Here is a 21,382-nt window from a genome sequence, read left to right as displayed (position 1 = left end):
AAAAGAAAAAAATATAAAGAAGGAATTAAAATCTCAATAGCTCAAAAACCCCCGATTTTTACAATTTGTGGAAAGGTCCAAAACAAAACCATTTTAATCAACAGATGCTGCTGGTAAACTGTCTGAACTTGGCATTGTGTGACTGAATGCCCTTCTCAAAAATTATCCATAATAAATCATTCTAAGATCTATAATCAGTCACTTGAGGATCTATGATCAATCATTCTTGGAAATTAGACAAAGAAGTGACTGGCAAGGCTCAGCAAGAAAAAGCAGGATAATACAATTTAATGTTACAAAAAAACCGATATATAGTAAGAGAGAGCACATATTTTAGAGAACAATGCTGTTAAGTGTGTGTTAATGGCACAAGTGATATTGCTAGCATTTAATTATGTAAAACCTCCAAAAATCAAATTGTATTAATACAAACAGGTACACCATTACGGAAATGGGAACATGTTTTTATTGTATATATATATATTTGCTTCCGTTCTCTCTCTCTCTCATATATATATATATATATATATATATATATATATATATATATATATAGAGAGAGAGAGAGAGAGAGAGAGAGAGAGTACGGTATGATTACAGCATGTCAAAATCAGTACCAACTATATCAGCATCAAAACCAACTACATTCATACTGTGCTGAATATGACTAATCAAATCAACGAAGCTGAACTGAAATTAAATGACAAGCAGACAGCTAATGACAGATCACCAGTGTCACCATCGCCCGGGCCTTACCTAACATGCCCACTTCTCATGTCATGCTAACAGCTTGTTAGGTATTACCTTCAGAGCATGCTAGCTTGCTGGTGATAATTACATTAAAATCTCACCTTGCTGGTGGTCTTCACGCCCACAAAGCTCTGTCCCAGCGGCACAGGACGGAAGCGATGGTCGAAGTAGAAAAGGCCAATGTAGGGGTTGACGTGCAGGAACGACGCCACGTCCAGGTAGTTGGGCAGCGTAGCTGAGAGGCCCAGGATGCGAATCATGCTCTGTGTAGACTCCACCTGCGGGGTACCATGGGATTTACGAAGAGCCCCCTCATCTGGCCGAGCAGTATTATCCTAATAAAACACTCACTTAAACCATGCATTCTGATAGTACCTATGTTAGTAAGACTGAACAAATTAAAGCCAAGAAAAGTGCAGCAGAGACGTATTCAGACCAAGCACAAAATTCACAGAATTACTTCTCAAACACGCGCTGTGTTTCAGCTGCTCAGGACCTCAGTCTCCCAGGCCATTTCAATCGTTCTGCTGTCCATGCTGCCCAGATGAGGGCTCCAAACCCTCGCTCAAATTTGGGAGTTTCCCAGCAGGTAACCAGGAGTCTACCAGCATGTACTACTTTGGCAGATTATCTCCAAATAGTGATCTGTTATTATGACATTATCAGTGCAGTATTTATGAGCGCGCGCACGCACACACACACACACACACACACACACACACACACAGAGTTGGTCTACCTATCTAATTGGGGACCATCCATTCATTTTTATGGGAAAAACCTTAATCCCAATCACGACACCCTTAAACCCTACCCAGCCCTAACCTTAACCATAAGCAACCAACTCAAATACTTTTTGGCACTTTTACTTTTTTGATTGCATTCACAGATTTTTATAAAATTGAGGTTATCCAAATGGGGACCTGAAGAAGTGTCCCCAAAAGTAAGGAAAGTTTTACTGCAGTTTGGGGACATTTTGGTCCCCAAATGTGATCTATGAAAAACCAAAACACACACACACACACACACACACCCTAATGCCAACAATGGCCACGTTAAGCCCCTACCCAGCCCTAACCTTAGCCATAATTAACCGAACAAAATACAAAACTTTTGACATTTGTAGTTTTTTGCTTGTCACAGATTTTTATAAAATGGACCTGGCCCCTTGTGGGGACTGAAGTGCCCCCCACAACATAATCATATCAAAATTACTTTTTATCACACTGTGGACACATTTGGTCCCCACAATGTTTGTTTATATATATCATGTCCTAAGATCCGGTGTCCACCGCTCATTTAAAGTGATATTCAGAAGAATCACGTCAGAGATACTCACATTTATACAAACAATTGGAACTCCTTTGTAACAATCACACAGAACACACAGGGAACAGTTAAACAATGCCGGATGTTATCTAACATCCTACAGACAAAAAGGAAGAGTATCACGCAATACCAGGTACTGAGTTTCCTTTTCTGCATATTAGAAAAAAAACTATAAGCTTATCCAGAGAAAAGAAAGGGAACATAATGGCGATTTTTGCCTCTTTAAAGACAAAACACTCATTTACCAGAACTTGAGGTACAATGCGATTAAAATTCTGAACGGTAAATTTAACACATTTATTTCAGCAAAATCCAGTGACCTTCTGTGCAGGACAAGATGAAAACCTTAAGAGAGTAAATAGGCACCTTAAAAAGAACCATCTTTTTGATTATTGTGGCCTGCATGCCTAAAAAGACTGCCAAAGCACTTAAAAGAACAGAGCACCTCTCTGCACTAGCTATCAACGTTACTACACTGCTGGGCAGAGGAACTGTGCCGAATCGGGCAGAGTGATGCTTAGGGGCAAAGGATGTTTAAGATGGTTATTACATTCAATATGTATGTAATCACAACAGAACTTTAAGTCCATTTTAATAAATGGTTCTTCCATTGCTCCCTCAGGGGTGACTGGTCAAATGCTGCTTCATTGTTGTCTATTCCTGCTCAGCAAAAGAATGATGCCATTTTTCACCAATGCAAAGTGCAATTTAATAATAACATTTCCTATCTTCAAAACTCCACTTACACCTGGCGGTCACAATGCATCCACACAGCCGCAGCTCCAGGCACCAGTGATGTCATCAATCAGGGCCGCAGAGCAGTACTTAGTCTGTGCCCTGCCAGCACAATATTCTCCCCTTATTTGATTTTATGGCTGCTACCCTGTGTTCTGTAAGATTAGTAATATTGCAGATTTGATGAATGGGGGAGGGGGCATGGGGGTTGAGAACGTTTGAGACACGATAAGGAGAGCTTTGTCACTGTCAGATCAGGGGATAACATCCCGACACGGCGATGCCCCCCAGTCTGTTTGGATATTCCCAAAAAGTCCAGTACTCATAATTAACAGGAGAGGAGACCTGGTAGAATGGGGGGGGGTGTATGATGAGGATAATGGTGATAGTGATGATGTTGATGATGGTGATGCTGATAATGGTGGTAGTGATGATGATGGCAATGACGATGGTGATGATAAAGTTAAGAGGGAAGCTGGAAGAAATAGCTGAGCATAGGAACATACAGGTAATTGGCTGTTTGCGGCTCTGCGGGATCGGACGCTGGGCTTACCATCGGAAGTTCAACGGTTCAAATCCCAGTGATTGGGCCCTTGAGCAAGGCCCTTTAAGTCCAATTTCTCAACTGTGCCTCACTTTGGATAAAAGTCTCTACTAAATAAAACCGTAAAACCAAGACACAGTCATTCATGTTTATTTTCTGGCAACAGAGAGCTTCTGCTGTCTACAGTAACATCACTCCCAGTGGGAGCAGCTGCTGTGGTGTAGTTAAAGCTCAAGACTGGACATTTAGATTAAACCAAGCTATTCGCTGAAAGATACTGGAAAAAAATACGAAATATGGATGATCGATTGGCCACATTGCGGATGTGCAAACAGCGGATACTTGTCTGGGTGGACGGTTAACGAGCCCCACAAATTTACCTATTAATGTGCATGAAACATCTAGAGCGTCTGGTCGTCTTCCTCCTTGGTTTCCGTCTGTCCATCTGAGTACAAGTCTCTGTGTTTTTGATCGATTGCCTGTCTGCTCTTTATCCATTTTTCTGACATCCTAATCCACCTTCTCTGTCTTACTCCTTACGGATCGCTGAATTATGATATTGTTTTCTATTATACTGTCTGCTTCACTTGGTTTTTATCTGTCCGTGCATAAGCTTGGGACTGCATTTTAGCTTGAACTTTAAAAATAATTTAAAACCTACACTCTGGCAGACTTCTCCGAGGTTATATTTTGGAAGAAACATGGCAATATCACAGCTATTTCTATGAAATAAGTAAACTGCTTGACAAGTACTGCAGCAAAAGGGATTACCTTTGATATTCCCTTGATACGAGTATTATTCCTGCCAATAAGCCTTTATTTCACTGCCTTTAACTACCTGAAGTTGCCATAATGACCACTCACGGAAAACCAGTGCTCACATTGACGCCAAGACTAATTAAACCCTCCTTCCTGATATCATTGTAACTGGTGGGTTTTTTTTCTCTACAGTGCACTGGATTGCAAAGAAAGGCCGACTCTCAATATCACACAGCAGGGTCCGAACAAGCACAGAGTGGTAAGCTGAACAGGACATTAAAACTCCATCTTATCACCATGGCTAGGTGTAATTAACTTGACATGTCGATGAAAGCTGACAATTAACTTGCCTATTCTTTCATAGACGCTACATGTTATTTTTTGATGAAGACAAGTTTCAAAGAACAGGTACAATTTTGATATTTAATCGGAAAAAAAAGTGCGAATTAAATTTGAGCTACAACAGAAATGGACCCAACAGAGCAATTGTAAGTGATAGGTCCTGGCATGTGAGTGATTAAATAACGGCTCTAATACCACACTGACACAGCCCCTTATTCGCGAGCAGGGCTTTTAGGTGACATGCGTCTCAGCGGGTTAGGAATCTGTCCCAACGTGTGAAAGGTTTGTGGGCTAGGTTTCCGTGTCCGGCAGAACAATCATGTCACAGCTGGCCCCCCGGGCAAAGCCCTTAACCCCTATATACCCAGGGGTGCAGCACACTTTCACCTGTCCATGCAGGAGCGTCTGTGTCTTGCATAGAAAGCAAGTGTGATATACGAAAACTGAAGAATTCTTATGCATTTATACAGATAGTATCTTTCATTTCAGTTATGTTCTAAGCACCATACAGAATCTTATCTGACGGGGTTACATTTCACAGGCTTTTGAGGCATCACATTGCTGTTTGTGCAGTGATACAGTGTTGCATTGATTAAGCCTATAATTTACACCTCTAGCTGAAATGCGGGACTGAAGGCCAGACGGCTCGGCCTACACCTGCACCCCACCCTGCTCTCTCCTCCCCTCTGGCTCTGACTCTCCTCATTCGACGCACCCCGTCTTGCGTCTCTTTTTTTGTTTGTTTAATCACTGCAAATCAGTTAATTGCCAGGGGTGTGTTTGGCATCCCTTCCTGCAAGCTGGGAGAGATATTGACACATGGGTAGTTTTTCTGAATGAAGTCGGGGACACTTCAGCAACATCAACAAATTAGATTACTGGTTGTAATTATTTATCTAAAATCCAATACACTCCTTCCGTGTGATACATCAAGACTAAGTGAAACGCATCCATCGCCCTGTCCTCCTCGTGTGTGTGTGTGTGTATGTGGGGGGGGCACCACAAGACACAGGGCAGGGTTACAAACCTTTCAAAAGCTCAACAAACCAATGACACATATACCATCGCACAGTGTTCGCATATTAACAGTTTTATACAGAGCTTAACATGCACAGAAATAAATTTACCGTATCAACAACTGACATAAAAAACAACAGACATCCATCCATTTTCAGCTGCCATTTATCCAATAAAACATCGTTTATCAAAGAGAATGAGCCAATACTGTCCATCAAACGAAATGAGCCAATTCTGGGAGTTACAGAATCGAAAGCAGTCTACATGCAAGACGGAGGGATACTCCATCAAAGGGGCTTCAAACACACATTCTGTCACAGGACAACTGACACTCGCCAGCTGGACTATTGTGCTGAACTGAAGCACAGCGACACACACACACAATTATGTTTGCAGAGATAATCCCAACAATGACAACCTTAACCCCTACCCAGACCTAACCTTAACCATAAGTAACTAAACAGAACACAAGACCATTTTTAGTTTTGTGATGGCATTTTTGTAAAATTGAAAAATTTCCCCCCACAATGTCAAAATAACAGGTTTTTTATCACATTGTGGGGACATCTAGTCCTTGCAATGGAATATATTGTATATTGGCTGTGGCAATTTATTTATTTAACAAGAACACAGACAGACAGATAGACAGACCTCAGACAGACAAACAGATTTTTAAGACGTCGATGATCATTTGACAAGTGAAAGTTTAAAACTGCACTGCTAAGACAACTTTTATCTGTGAGGAATTAAAACTTACAAGGTCACTAGAGGTATGGAGTTCATTTATAGAACATTTCTATTTTGTAGTGAACAAAGGAAAAAAAAATCAATATATAGCGAAGAAAAAATATTTTAATGTTGGATCTAAGAAAATAATTTCGTCAAGCTATATTGACAGCAACTGAAAAAAACCCACAGAAAGGTCCATGAGTCACACACACACTACTCACACATACATACAGACAGACACACGCACGCACACCTGTACTCGCACATACACACAGGCAGACATACAGACGCCTGTACTCGCACACACACACACACACACACACACACACACACACACACACACACACACACACACACACACACAGACAGAGACACGCCTGTACTCGCACATACACACAGACAGACAGACACACGCCTGTACTCGCACATACACACAGACAGACAGACACACGCCTGTACTCGCACATACACACAGACAGACAGACACACAGGAACGCCTGTACTCGCACATACACACAGACAGACACACACACAGGAACGCCTGTACTCGCACATACACACAGACAGACACACACACAGGAACGCCTGTACTCGCACATACACACAGACAGACACACACACAGGAACGCCTGTACTCGCACATACACACAGACAGACAGATACACGCCTGTACTCATACACACAGACAGACAGACACACGCCTGTACTCGCACATACACACAGACAGACACACACACAGGAACGCCTGTACTCGCACATACACACAGACAGACAGACACACGCCTGTACTCGCACATACACACAGACAGACACACACACAGGAACGCCTGTACTCGCACATACACACAGACAGACAGATACACGCCTGTACTCATACACACAGACAGACAGACACACGCCTGTACTCGCACATACACACAGACAGACACACACACAGGAACGCCTGTACTCACACATACACACAGACAGACACACGCACACCTGTACTCGCACATACACACAGACACACACACACGAATGCCTGTACTTGCACATACACACAGACAGACACACACACACAGCAGCCCTGGAGGTTTTAAAAAAAAATAATAAAATCACATGGTATGTGGGGTTCAGCTGTTGGTCAGGTACCCAGTGCTCCAGTCAGAGGCAGCCATTGCTTTCAGGGGCTGTTCCACACACACGCTAGTCAGCAAGCAGCAGCTGGGGGGAGCCAGGCACCATGAACAGCCAGCAAGTATCACCATGGCCACCATCCGGGGGGCAGAATGCCATATGTCTGTCCCATTACTGTAACGGCCTGGGACTCCATTTTTAAAGACGCCATAAAAAGAGAAAAACGAGGCCAGCGTGCTGGAGCTGGAAACCTGGCCAGTGACGGCACCAGCCGCCGGGTTACTGGGCACCACGTTCCTCACAGGTTGACTGGTTCACCCACGTAATAAGCCATCAGACTGAAGCCCTTCTCCCTGAGCGGAAGCAGCTAGCTCCGGAGGGGCAGCTGGCTCCAGGGGGAGAACACCTGTACACATTCCCCCCACCCCAACCCAAGACGATTAATATGTTTTCCGCAGTGCCATGACGAAGCAGTAGTTACAATCCAACTCGGAAAGGAGTGGGAGAGTGACAAAGGTCTATGTGGGAATTCGGACAGGCTGTGCTCATTCTCACAAATCCTTTCACACTTTTGCTCACCAAACAGCAGGGGGAGCTGACCAAAGACCTTGATGGACACTTTGCAATTTAAACCAACACTTTTCCCGATTAATATTATTTGACGGAAAAACCGTAAATCATATTGCGGTACCTCATTTACAGCAGGTGATTCCTCCATTCATACTATTAAAAGATTCTTAACTTGCCACATCCTCGTTAGAAGCATAACACAGGGCCTCTTAACAAGTATTAATTAAGACAATCTGTCAGGTGTGTCTAATTAGGGAGATGGGAGCAGGGCGCCTGATCTCCAGGTGCATAGTGGATAAAGGAGCGAGCCAGGCACGCACTGGGAGGGGAGGCGGCCGCTAGTCGAATGCATAGACCGTGACTTGACAGCTTCAATGAAAATTAATGGGAGCCCACATCTGCAGGGCTTATGACCAAGACCTCACTTAGCACTCTTCCTGCCAACAGAAACTCTCCTCCAAAAGGATCCTCCCAAGACAAATGCCGGCAGTCCCATAATATCTCAGTCCCTATTTTGCAGGATGACCACGTAATTCTGCTGGGGGCCATTTTGTCTTGGTCTACACGATTCCACCTTGATGTTATGACAGCAGACAACAGGTAACTTTTGTGATCTGACTCTGTGTAGGAAACTGCAAGGATAAACCAGTTTGGAGGGGAGTGTGCCCCTGGACAACCTTGCTGTGCCTTTACGTAAGTGCAGGAGCTGAGAGCTGGTTCACAGCTAAAGAGAACGGGTAATTATCGCAGAAGGATCCGTTTTTATCCTTTCTGTCAGACACAGCCTACATTTATTCATACTCAGGTACTGTATGTACTGCAAAAATATAGAGATCCTTCTCAAGAGCTAAAGATTGAGTTCTTCGGTTTAGTTTGCTGGGGCGAAAAGCTCAAACAAAGGTTGAAACAAAATCATTTCTATAATTGTACCACATATGGATTTTTTCATAGCCAAATCATGGCAGTTGTGGGGGGGAAGAGCACATGATTTTGTCCATTGCAAAGCTGCTGAACAAACATGTTGTGGTACGACAACAATTTAAGCAACATTCATAGGAAGATATTTGAGTGTAAAGCTGCCATGAAACATTTTAGATGGCACGGTCATCCCAGAGACTCACAATGCCCAATGAAATCCAGCACTAGAGACCCAAGAACACTTTCTGCAAGCTTATGCTTCTCTTTACAAAGATACATAAATACCCTTTGGCAAGAAAAACCAAAGTCAATATTTTATTTTTCAAGAAGAAATGTTTTCTCAGCAATTTAATCCAAATTAGATGGTAGTATAAGCATTGACCATGTAGTCAAACACTCAAAGACACTTTTCATCACTCTACTAATGAGTCCAGTCTTATTATATAGGACTGTGGCCCTTGTGTGGCACTGTAGTTGGGAGTGATAGTGTCACTGACTGCAGTTGCAAGTGCGCCAATCAGGCCATGGTTGATGGGTAATAAAACATGACCAAATGCAAATGGACATTCTGATTGGGTAAGACTGAACGATTAGGTAAGATGGTACTCTACATGACTATCAAGTATTAATATTATAATTTACATATTCCACCTGGGCAGAATGGCCGGCTCAGTGGTTAGCCCAACAGCTATGGAGCTCGGGTTCAAGTCTCTGCCCCAGGCTCCATGCATGTGGAGTTTGCATGTTCTCCCTACCTTGCAAGCTGAATCCTTGGATTCCTTTAAATCAGAGTTAGATAAGATTTTAACGACTCTGAGCTATTAGTTAAGTTCTCCCCAAGCGAGCTTGATGGGCCGAATGGCCTCCTCTCGTTTGTATAGTTCTTATGTTCTTATGCTTCTGGGATCAGCTCTGGACCCTGTACATAAAAAGCAGGTTTGGAAAATGGATGGATGGGTGTTCCTTCCTGTATTGTCACATGCTAATAGGAGGTATGTTAAGTCCCCTGACTCTCTGGAGAATATCGGGATTAAGGTAAAACGGCTGCACCAATGCAAATACCTCCACAATGCATTATCCATTACATGGGTTCACACATTTCGGAATGCATTCATTAATTCCAATCAAACTGGAGTTAGAACTTAAATCTCCCTGAAATTCGAATTCAATTCCAATACTGTTCCATAAAGTTTTATCTTACAATCCCAACTCCAGTTCCACTTCCGGATTTGGACTGGAATTGAATGCATTCCGGAATGGCCCCAACCCCGGATCACACATGGAGACATATGAAAGACTGGCTCCCTGCACAGTGATACTCGTTTCACAGTTTCCATTCAAACCCATAATTTAATCCTCGGGGACCCCCAGATGCTCCTTGTTTGAGCTCCCTCCACACCTGTGCTAGAGATTTAGTGTTCTTGACTGTTTGGTTCAGGTGTGCTGGGAGCTGGGAGGGAGCAAAAATGTTGACTGCCTGGGGGTCCCAGAGGACTGGGGTGAGAAACACTGCCATAATACATCACAGTGTTCGTGGCTGAGTGAAAATGAGAGTTTCTTTCACCAATATTTTCACAACACAGATTTAAGGAAATATGACTCAAAATCATAACTTACCATTGAAAATTCATGAGGGTGAAATTACATACCAATAGGAGCGATATATTATACAGATTTATCAAAATCTGGCACTGGTGGTAAAATTTAACACTGCACTGAAATTGCTTTTAAGAGGAGCTGAAAAATAATGAACCGATGAATGATTTATTAGGTAAATGGTTTACTAGGCCCACATTAGTAATATAATTTGACCATGAGTTGAAGAAGTGTTTGGTGTCATCCATCCATCCATCCATCCATCCATCCAGTCACTTATCTAGGGTAAGGTCTCGAGGAAAGCAGCCTGAGCAGTGGCACCCAGACCTCCCTCCCCCAGCTGCCTCCTCAACTCCTCCAGATGACACCGGGAGCTCACAGACCAGCTGACAGACATGAGCCCTACAGTGTGTCCAGGGTCTACTGGGGAGAGTCAATTCTAATTTTTGTGTATTTCAGTATGTGTAGAGATCAGACAGATATATATTTAGTTTCTTGGATTATTATTTAGTATGGCGCTTTTCAGCGTGCATTAGTTGAATTTCCTGTGTGTAGTGTACTGATGTGTGTTGCTGTGTGATTATTTTACTGCTATAGACAGATTCTGTTTGAGCTAAATTAGGTAATTGACTGGATCAATAGGCTCGCCTGCCTTTCTGGCCTGTATTGATTCATAGATGAATATGTACCACCATTGAGGGGAAAAAAAAGACCAGCCACCAGTTTCACAATGCTGCTGTGGAACACAAACGTAACCACATCAGTTACCACACACACTGAGGGCGGCGATCCCTGGATTAGTTTGATAAACATTCTATTGGATGATGAGGTTCTAGAATTCTCAGAGAGGTTTATGGGCTAAGCAAAGCAAGTTGTTTTTCACTGAGAGTTGTTCTTTACAACAGGTTTAATCTCTACATCTATATTTGATGACATTTAAAACTGTCCTAACATTAGTATATTGTGTTACATGTGTGCCATTTCCACAGCAGGGCTGCGAAATTCTGAAAGAAAAAAAAACACGAATCGCAATTCTTTTACTTAACATTGAGATTGCAATTCTCTGTAACAATTTTTTTCTACCTAAATATAAACATGTATTACACTGATTAAAGTGCATAAGGAAACACAACAAAACATGACTGTGCCAAACATATGATTGATCAAATACCGGCATATCAACTTCTGACAAGAGAAAGGAAATGCTCATTGGCCAGTAGATTAGGGTAACCAAAACAGCCATGGCAAAAGTTCCAGGAACAAAAGTGTCAATGGGGTAGTTTTTTGGTACTTTGGGGTGGGACTTGAAATACTTTCTTTGTCGATTGGTTATGCAAATAACCTGCCTACGAAACGCAATACAACTGCCATCTTTAAATAAGTTGCAAACTCAGAAAACAACGATAAACGTTAAACCAACGATGAACCAAAAATAATAATAATAATAATAATGGATGGACAAATGAAGTGATCCAAGCTTTAACTGCGATCTGGTCAGAAGAAACAGATCAGGATAGCATACAAAGAAATAAAGTATTTTGTATAATATACTATGACAACACGGCACTGGAAAATTTCAGTATTGCAGTGTGATTTTGTTGTAATACATATTGGGGTATTTATAAAACAAAAAAGAAGTTCAGCATACATTTCTCAAAAACCTATCTCAGAGTGAATTAGGATGAAAATAAATATGACTGTGTTGAAGACTGCATGCAGCGCTCATGTAAAAACAGGGAAGGTAACCTTTAAACTGATTTAAACAAATACTAGATAAGTATGAAAAGGAATAATTAAAATTGCAAAGCTTGCTAAGTTTTTTTTTCTCCCTATGACAGGGTAACAGTAAAAATATTTTAGCGAAACTTTAACCCTCTGCACTATAACGTCCATACAGAATTGAAAGTCAGGAAAAGCCTTATTTTAATATAGTTGATAAGCGATGTAAGAATTGGATGTGAATAACATGCGATTTTGGTATTAATATTGCACATTGTCCAGCCCTATAATATACAGCAATTTTTTTTATTTAGTATAAAATACACACCTCGTGCTGTGATTCAGTGCTCGTACCAGTTTTTACAGCAGTGGAAAACGAACACCTTGAAGTACTGCACTTTTGGTACTTTCTTGAAGTACCAAAAGTAAGGTACCTGGTGCGGTGGAAAAGTGCCCTTTAAAAAGAATATTGAATTACGGGATGCTTGAGACAGCAGAAGCACTTGTTTTGATCCAGCTGATATAATACAGTGGAGAAGAACAGTTGTAAATTAGAAATGAGATAGAGCTGTGTATCGAGAGTAATTGTGCAGCCTTATTCCAATTATTTTTTTCTCTGTATACAACTTTACATAAAGTGGGTATCCTTCATATTCCTGGAAATTTGGTAGTAATGATTCTATTCCATATTTGCAAAGCATATTTTTACTCATTAAATATATTTATAATTAATTTAAAATTAAATGAAAAAAGCAACATGTAAAAGCAATATTTATAAAAATATTTTGTATTCAATAAAAATTATATTTTACTTAGAGGTCTGTGCATTAGGATACTATGCCTGTCAAAGTCACCATTTCAAATGGACAGAGTAGGCCCTTCAGCAAGGCCCTTCAGCAAGGCCTCTAACCCCCGATTGGACCCATCAGCAAGGCCCCTAACCCCCGATTGGACCCATCAGCAAGGCCCCTAACCCCCAATTGGACCCTACAGCAAGGCCCTTAACCCTGATTGGACCCTTCAGTAAGGTCCCTAATCCCCGATTGGGCCCTACAGCAAGGACCCTAGCCCCCGATTGGACCCTTCAGCAAGGCCCTTAACCCTGATTGGACCCTTCAGCAAGGCCCCTAATCCCCGATTGGGCCCTACAGCAAGGCCCATAACCCCCAGTTGCCCCTGGTTTCTATGCAGTACTTGGCTTTGGAGAACATTTTCTGCTAAAAAAATTAATGTTAAATGAATGCTAAATGTTAAAATAACACCATAATTTCTAATAAAACCAAACAAGAGCTGATTTCTGCACCAAGTGTACAGGATGACTGGGTTTGGGAGAATGCCTGGACACCTGGAGATGGGGACACACTGACCAGAACATTTTTAGAAAGCTATTTCTTGAACACAGCTATGAAAGTGTCCATGACACACTCCGGTAAATCCCAGCAGTGCCTCATGCGCGCTATCGCTGTTAGGGGGTGACACAAAGTCATACTACAGTGTCCTTCTGCATGGCCGTCACACTTTCGAAGAGGCATTTCTTTGTTAAATACATTATATATACACAGCACATCTGTACATATGACCCTGCATCCATACCATCATTTAAAAACAACCAAAGCTAGGTAGCTACCTCAATCCCATCAGCATATATCAAACCAAAATATTATATAAATGATATAAAAAATTTCTAACTAAAAGATTTAATTAACCATGGTAAGAATTCATAATATATATTGTTTAGGGCCGATTAGATAAACAGCAGCTTCCTGTAACACACGTTTGTCTGCATCTCAGTGAATCCTGCTGCCTGCCGTCTCTGCTTCTCCCTGGAGTGTAAAATGCACTGACTCAGCCCTGTGGAAGCGGTATCAGTTAAAGCTTCAAGCAAATAGGCTGTGAACTGAGTAAACAGCGGTCACACGTCTCTGCTGCATTCCCATTACATGCCAGTTAACCCCGGTAAAAGGTCCTCCCGTCGAACAAAGACTCCTCCATCCCTTTCACCTCCCTTGCTCCTGTCCCCGTTCCTCCTGGTCTCCCCTCTCTGTAATACTGCTCAGTGGCGTCCGTAGAATGCAAGCTAAGAAGATCACAAAAGCCTCATATGTTAAGCACTAATGTGATGTGAGCTCTGTGTGTTTGGGGTGGGGGTGGGGGGGGGGGGGTCAATGCTGCTATTCAGTTTAGTTTTCAAGGGCATGAGAGAGAAAATGGCTACCAGGTATGACCCATTATCTTCATCTGAACCAGAGGTGAGCCCGCGTCGCATGCCCACAGCTCCCAGAGACGCCCGCGTCGCATGCCCACAGCTCCCAGAGACGCCCGTGTCGCATGCCCACAGCTCCCAGAGACGCCCGTGTCGCATGCCCACAGCTCCCAGAGTCGCAAGGCTGGCAAAAATGAAGGTTGGGCAGGCTGCTACGGCTCGCCAGTGTTTATTATGAACAGTGATGCCTATAATCGGCAGTGATAAAAGCTGTCGCTCATTCTTCCATTAATTGTGACACTTCAGATAAAAAGCCAATCAAAGACCAGCAACAGGCAGCTGCAAACGAACACTGGTGCCCTGGGCGCATGCATGGGCGAGGCACGTGGATGTGTGAGAGGGCTGATGCAGGAAAGTGCACGTGTGCGTAAGAGACACATGCTGTGGCTGGGAACCCAAACTCGCTCTCCCCCAAAGAAGCTGCAGTTTGGTATTTATTAAACTCCCTGCCTGTCAGACAGGCACCTGACAGAAGCGTTGAGAGGTGGCTCAAGAACAGCTGCACGGTGGTCCCCCTGCTGGCCGAGATTTGCATAATCACAGTAATACCCCGAAACGCCTGGCCCGGTTCCCGCACGAAGCCGTGTCAATCACTGTCAGGCCACATAGTAAAAGCCAGCAGCTGTGGCACAGTGGCCCCCGCCTGCACATTTCACCTGGAGGCTGCCCTGCACAGGCCATAAGGAGCCAAGGATGGTGCTCCAAGCTGAGGCAAATAGCTAAGCCAAAACACGGCTGGATAACCAAAAATCAAAGGGACTAACCATATTTCACTGTTAACTAATAGTGAATTACATTTTCTAGGACAGCCATGCAAACTTCTGCATTATGTCCTTCAGATTGATTATAAATGGACACTTAAGATCCATAGACACAAACAGGGCAGGAAGCCAATAACTCATATCCGCCCATTAAATAATGTTACTATCAAGAAAATATCTGTTGTACTTTGCTATGAATGGACATTATAAGTCTAAAGACAAAAAAATAAAAAATCACAAAATATTCGATTACCATTTTGCTAAATTGCATTAGAAGCAGACTGGTGCGGATGTTTTATCCGTGAATCTCAACTTGAGAATTTCAAAACTGCAAAGTGTCTCCTGCCTCAAAACGGCGGCCGAGTAAAAGCCACAGAACTCAGATACAATTCAAAATGCTGGCCAGGATTCTGTGCAGGATATTTCAAAGTAGGAGAGCAAGACATGCAACTCAGATAGCTGGTTCAGGACTGAGAAATGGGACACTGGATTATAGGGAACCCTGGGATTGAGCAAAAGAATTTTCTTTTTCTTTTTTTTTCACGGATAAGAAAGAAGATGTTTACATCACACTGGTGGAGCACATCTAAGTGACGGTGTTGGTTAATGACCTAGGCTAATGCTGGCTTTCCTGAATTAATACACAAGCACATAATCTTAAGTAGAAATGATGCAACACTCAGAACTTCCATAGTCACTACATCAGTGTAAAAGCATAACTGAGAAGACAGGGGAGATGGGGGTCTTACCTGGCGTAGAGTTCGGGCCACCAGGCTCTCCAACACAGGCCCACGATCCTCATGAAGAAGATGCACTTCATCAAGGATCAGCAGTCGCACGATCTGGGAGAGGGCGACATCCCCCACGCTCTTCCTGGTCACGACGTCCCATTTCTCAGGGGTTGTCACCAGCATCTATAAGAAACCAGGGAAGAGAATGTCACACATGACACTGACATGTAACACGGCACATTCAAACACAGACTGACAATGCGCAACAATGTTCAGTGGAACATACATAGCACATGCTTAAATTAGAATTATCTACCGCAAAAAGTTATATCCAAATTCTCACAGTTCCTAGAGACTAATTAGGATGCTGTCTTCTGATAGGCTAAAACTGGGACTCTTGTCTGTTAAATCAGATTAAAATCAGAATTTCCACGGTTTCCAGGGAAAAACACAAATCGGGATCCTGTCAATGTTCACAAAGACAGAAAATGAGGATTCTCACAGCGGTAAGACAGAAAAATAAGGATTGTCACACCAGACGGTCTAAAATAAGGATGCTTGCAAGCCTCAGGATAAGCTCACAAACTCCAGTGTTCCACCAGCTGAAAACAAAACTCCGACTGTTAATGAATCAGGCAGCAGAATCGATGCCAAACCGTAAGAATCCCTGTCACCTGTCAGGATGAGGACTCCCTGCATGAGCAGTGCTTTATTTCCTGCTCGTCGTTACACAACGTGCCGCTTAGAGTGTTTGTCCGAAGATCCAGGAAGTGTCACCTAAAATGGGGGTTTAACAATCACGGCTTCCTACTTCCTGTCGCTTAACATGTCACTCATGGCCTCCCTAGGCACGCCTTTATTTTCTCTTTAGAAATAAACAAATATCTATTTTTAAAGAAGCCCCAGAACACTGACAACAGTGTGCCCCAGACCTACGTGCACGGGATGCCTTTGTTGTATCGATGGTTCCCCGTGTGGCCATTTTGTCACCACGTTTCTGTTGAGTGGGAAAACGGCGCTCGGCGAGTGAGATTCAGCAAGCCGCACCGAGCACCATGAGTGGCATCCATTCACACTCTGATCACAGCACACACAGACAAGATCGATCCCGGGGTCCCGCGCTCACCGCTCATCTCTCTGCTCTAATAGAAAGCAGAGTGTTGGAGATGACATTCCCCACATTAGCATGGAAAGCTGGCTGGGTGATTCAATCTGCTCCTAAGGCTTTTTTTTTTTTTTTTTTTGCAAGTGCCAAATATGTGGCCAAGAGAGCAGGGGGACCCCAACCCAGCCCTGCACACAAGGAAACACATTCACGAGCACAAAGACACAAGTCAAAACACACAAATCAAATAACAGAATTAGAAAAAAAAAAAAACAATTAAAAAAAAAACAATAAAAAAAAAAAACAAATGTGCACGGAGGAATGTGAGAGAACATAAGTAAGAAGAGAGACACACACGTGTGGACATTCACTCGGCACACGTGAAGACGCATCGTCATGGGCATATCACCCACACGACACACATCACCATTTTGAAAATGGGTTCATAGTCAGCATCAATGATATTCCTGATATAACAGGAGTGACAGCACCATTTCTTCATTCTGCACAAAGATGATGCAAAAGACGCCATTGTCAGTGAAGAGATGTAGCACAATATTCCCAAGAGGGGAATTATGTTATAGTTCCTATGAACTTGTAAGTTGTGCCTTGTTAAGATGATCTGAACAGACACCGTATGGGTTTCCTTCAAGTGTAACTTGTAAATTGTCCCACTATTTTACAGGCAACCAAATTACACTGGATATTAACACAACATTATACTTCAGAATAGGTTACTGAGATACAGCAGGTTTGCATCCAGATGTGTGCAGCTGGTTTTAGAAGAGAAGTGTTTAGATGGCGAAAGAAAACCAACGTACACCTTATGTATTTATTTTAGTCTGTAGATAGCTTGAGTACCACTGCCTCCTTCTGCTGTTGGTGGTGGTGGGGGCGGCGGGGGGGGGGGGGGGGGGGGGGGGCGGTGATTTCCGTTTCCTTGCCACTAAACCCAAGGGTGAGTGAGCCGGTGAACCAATAGCCCAGGGCTCCTGGAAGCTGACAGGTCGCAGACACCTCCTGTCAGGATCCACATTACTCAGAGCTTAGCTTTATCTTTTACTCATCTTCTGACTCCTGCTGTTATTAAAATAAAAGTGCTCTCACATGGAAACAGACAGCCATGAAGAGAAATGCAGACTGGTGTAGCTAAACTAAATGTGCTTGAAATTCCCAGTGCATTATAAAGCACATAATCATTCTCTATGAAGCTTAGACAGAGCTCCCATTTGTGAATATAGAATCACAATAGACACGGGAAAGAACATTCAAGATGCCTTCTTAGCATCAAAATTTGTTAATAAAAATAAAATAAAATGGAATTTGCTCCCCAGTGTAGATTCCCCCACTGAGAATGATGAAAATGATGGACATATTTCTGAGACAGGGCCAACACTAGCAAATACAAACATTCTCAAACAAATGACATCATCACTATCTTTTTGGCAGGTCACATCAGCACTATTGAGCAGCACTTTTCTGAGGCAGGTCACATCAATGCCCCTGAACACCACAATTCCGAATCAGGTCACGTTTACGCAACTGGACACCATCTTTCTAAGGCGGGTCATGTTGACACCACTAAGCACCACCTTTCTGAGGCAGTCAGGTTGAGACATTTTTATTTTATTCATATTTTTCCAGGGTTTAGATCTATCCAAAAGCTGCTCGATTTAGCACAACAGGTTGACTTAAAACAATTTTTGCAGAATATCTTAGCGTGGGAGGTGTGTCTTCCATCCTGTCCATGCATTTGTATAGTCACACTAACACCCTAAAATGACTGCCCTGATTCATGATCCGAGTGACTTCCAGTACAATCAGCTAACACCACTCCTTACCCCACCCATAACACACACCAGAACAGAATTCAAGCAAGAAACACATCACCCAAGACAACCTACATAAACAGGGATTGACATAACTGGTATGCAGGTACACATTCACCTTTAAAAGTGATACATGCAGTAATCGACTGTTGTAACAGCGTGAATGCCTACGTGTTTTGTGCCGATATAACAAGAAATTATCGTGCATTTTAAGCTTTATATGCTAATTTGTACTTCAATTGCGGTATACAGGTTAAAATGCACGGTAATTACCTGTCATATTGGTGCAAATGCACATAAATAAGTACGCATTTGTGCTATTACATTAATCGACTGCTGCACGTATCGCTTTTAAAGGTGAATGCGTACTTGCGTACTAGTTATGTCAATCCCTGTACATAACTATACATTTTAAGTACATTGTGTGTATACCGCTATATATTTTTTGCACAATCCCGCACCCACATTGCATTGCCATTTGTACTTTGTATCCATTTGCTGCTGTATGCAACCAAATTTCAATAACGTACATATGTCTATCTACACTGCCCTCTTTTCCTCCGCTCTGACACTCCCACACCCCAATTTTATCTTTGTTTTTGCTTCCCACCTCACCAGTATGTAGCTTGAAAACAATTTTCCATAAATGAATATACATTTTGCCTCCCACTTTATTGAGGCTTCTCTCCCCCTCTGTATTATTAACAGCTCCCCTTACTCCCCTCTTCCTAAATTGCATGCTCTTTTACAGAGAGCTACCTGCTCTCTAAGTGTTGTTATTTTACTGCAATTAAGCAGTGTTTTAGAAGAAAAACACAGCATTGAATAATTAATTGTCGGAGTGCTGTTCTCCCACCTGTCTTGTGAGTGGGAAAATTCCTCTCAAACCTCCTCAGTAAAAGCAGTTCATTAAATCCTCTCTAGTTTGCATTTAAATCAATCTGCAGCGCCCATTAGAGACCAGCACTTTTATGGAAAATAAGCGCGCAATGTTAATTAGGCTGCTGCTAATCTAAATGGAAGCCCCGGCATGCTGGTACCAGGCCAAAGTGCCCCCATTAATCACCAAAAACAATGTTACAGGAACCACAATAGCTTTCCTTTTATTCGGCCGGGCAAGATTTTCACTCTGTTCTTCATGCTAGGATGTGTGGTTTTAGAAGGTGACTGCCCTCATACTTTATAGTACTGCATAAGGGGGGTGGGGTAATGACAATGATAATAATAATAATAATAATGTTAATATGTGCAGGTTTTTCTGATTCTTGGAACTGCTGAAGGCCTCAGTCTGAATGCCCTACCATGGAATTTGGCATAAAAGGGTTTAGTGGCAAGGAAACGGAAATCACCCACCCAACCCCCCCGCCAGCACTGAGGCAGCTGGCAAAAGAGAGAAAACCCCATCATAATACGCAGAGGAAAAGGAAAAATGGAACGAACACCGTCAGGAAAGCGGGGGCAGTAATGTGTCCAGCCATGCAGAACGCCTAACAGAGCCTTAACAGCCCGCTCTGACGACATCTCCCCCGCCCCACAACTTATCGCATAATTACCCTGCCTTCGTCTGTTTGGGGGGCACTGCCCAGGGCACCCACTTGTTCACTTTGCCATTAGAAAACAAGGAAATATTTACCACCTTCCTTGACGATGCGAGACGAGGGGGTGGGGCACTGGATGTTTTGTGAGCAGACGGTGCCGTCGGTGGTGTGCCCGTGTGTGTCACCATTTTGTTTTGTCTCCAGTTACCATGGTGACTGCAGTCGCCATAGAGAGGGTGCTCACTGTCCAGGCTTGTCAAGGCAATGCTGGTGAGAGCGAACACACAATGCTAACTTGCTTCTCAAGAACTATCAAAAGCGTGTGGGTGACAAACACCACTATGCATCCCTGCCAGTGTTTAAAGTGGAACAGGGAGCCGCGATTACAGTATACAAAGGGAAAGTTTCTAGACTTAATCAGAAATTATACAAAAATCCTGCTTGTTGTGTGGGTTAGAACAGCCTGCCTCTGGGCATGTGTCTCCATTACTGACTAACGAGGTATGTGAAAATTCATAAGAACAGGCCCACCTCAAGACGTTCTGATAGGGGGGCATAAGATGGAAGGCTTTGTGTGAGAACAAGGTGGGCAGCATGTTAACTGCCCCAGGCCCGGGAAAAAACATCCCACCCAGTGACACATGGCCTCCGCTAATGCCGGCCTTTACCGTGCCTTTGAACCCCTGGACCGCGATCTGCTGGAAAGCCTAGCAACAACTGTTCCAACTGTCCAAAACAATTATCACGATAACTAAGGAGGTGTGTTTTTTTTCGCACAGCAGATGCCACAAATACTGGGAGAAATTCACCATTGTCCACGTTAAATCGTTTTCACACCAGTAAATTATTTTTATGGAACTGACTCAAATTATTTTTAAATGCAATGTTTCCGTCGTGTTAGAAGCAGCGCAGCAACTGCAGCCCAACGAGCTCATGCAAGCGTCCAATTAAAAGAGATGAACTTGTATAGGTCAAGATCTCTTGGTGTCACTCATGGTGCTAATTAAGCGGCTTGTTGCTGATGTTCACTA

General features: G+C 43.0%; 1 protein-coding gene across 2 annotated transcripts in view; it reads right to left on the bottom strand.

The window, feature by feature from the left end:
- Window positions 1–21,382, bottom strand: part of ascc3 (activating signal cointegrator 1 complex subunit 3) — a 174,477-nt gene that overhangs the window by 78,248 nt on the left and 74,847 nt on the right. For both annotated transcript variants that reach the window (XM_049027147.1, XM_049027146.1), the window contains exons 11-12: window positions 15,898–16,062; window positions 852–1,028 (exon numbers count right to left, since the gene is read on the bottom strand). In XM_049027147.1, the coding sequence (XP_048883104.1) occupies window positions 852–1,028; window positions 15,898–16,062 (342 nt within the window). The remainder of the gene's footprint in view (window positions 1–851; window positions 1,029–15,897; window positions 16,063–21,382) is intronic.

This window comes from Brienomyrus brachyistius, chromosome 9, assembly GCF_023856365.1.
Source record: "Brienomyrus brachyistius isolate T26 chromosome 9, BBRACH_0.4, whole genome shotgun sequence".
NCBI lineage: Eukaryota > Metazoa > Chordata > Actinopteri > Osteoglossiformes > Mormyridae > Brienomyrus > Brienomyrus brachyistius.
Note: the sequence above shows the minus strand (reverse complement) of the source record. Positions and strands in the feature narration are given on the sequence as shown.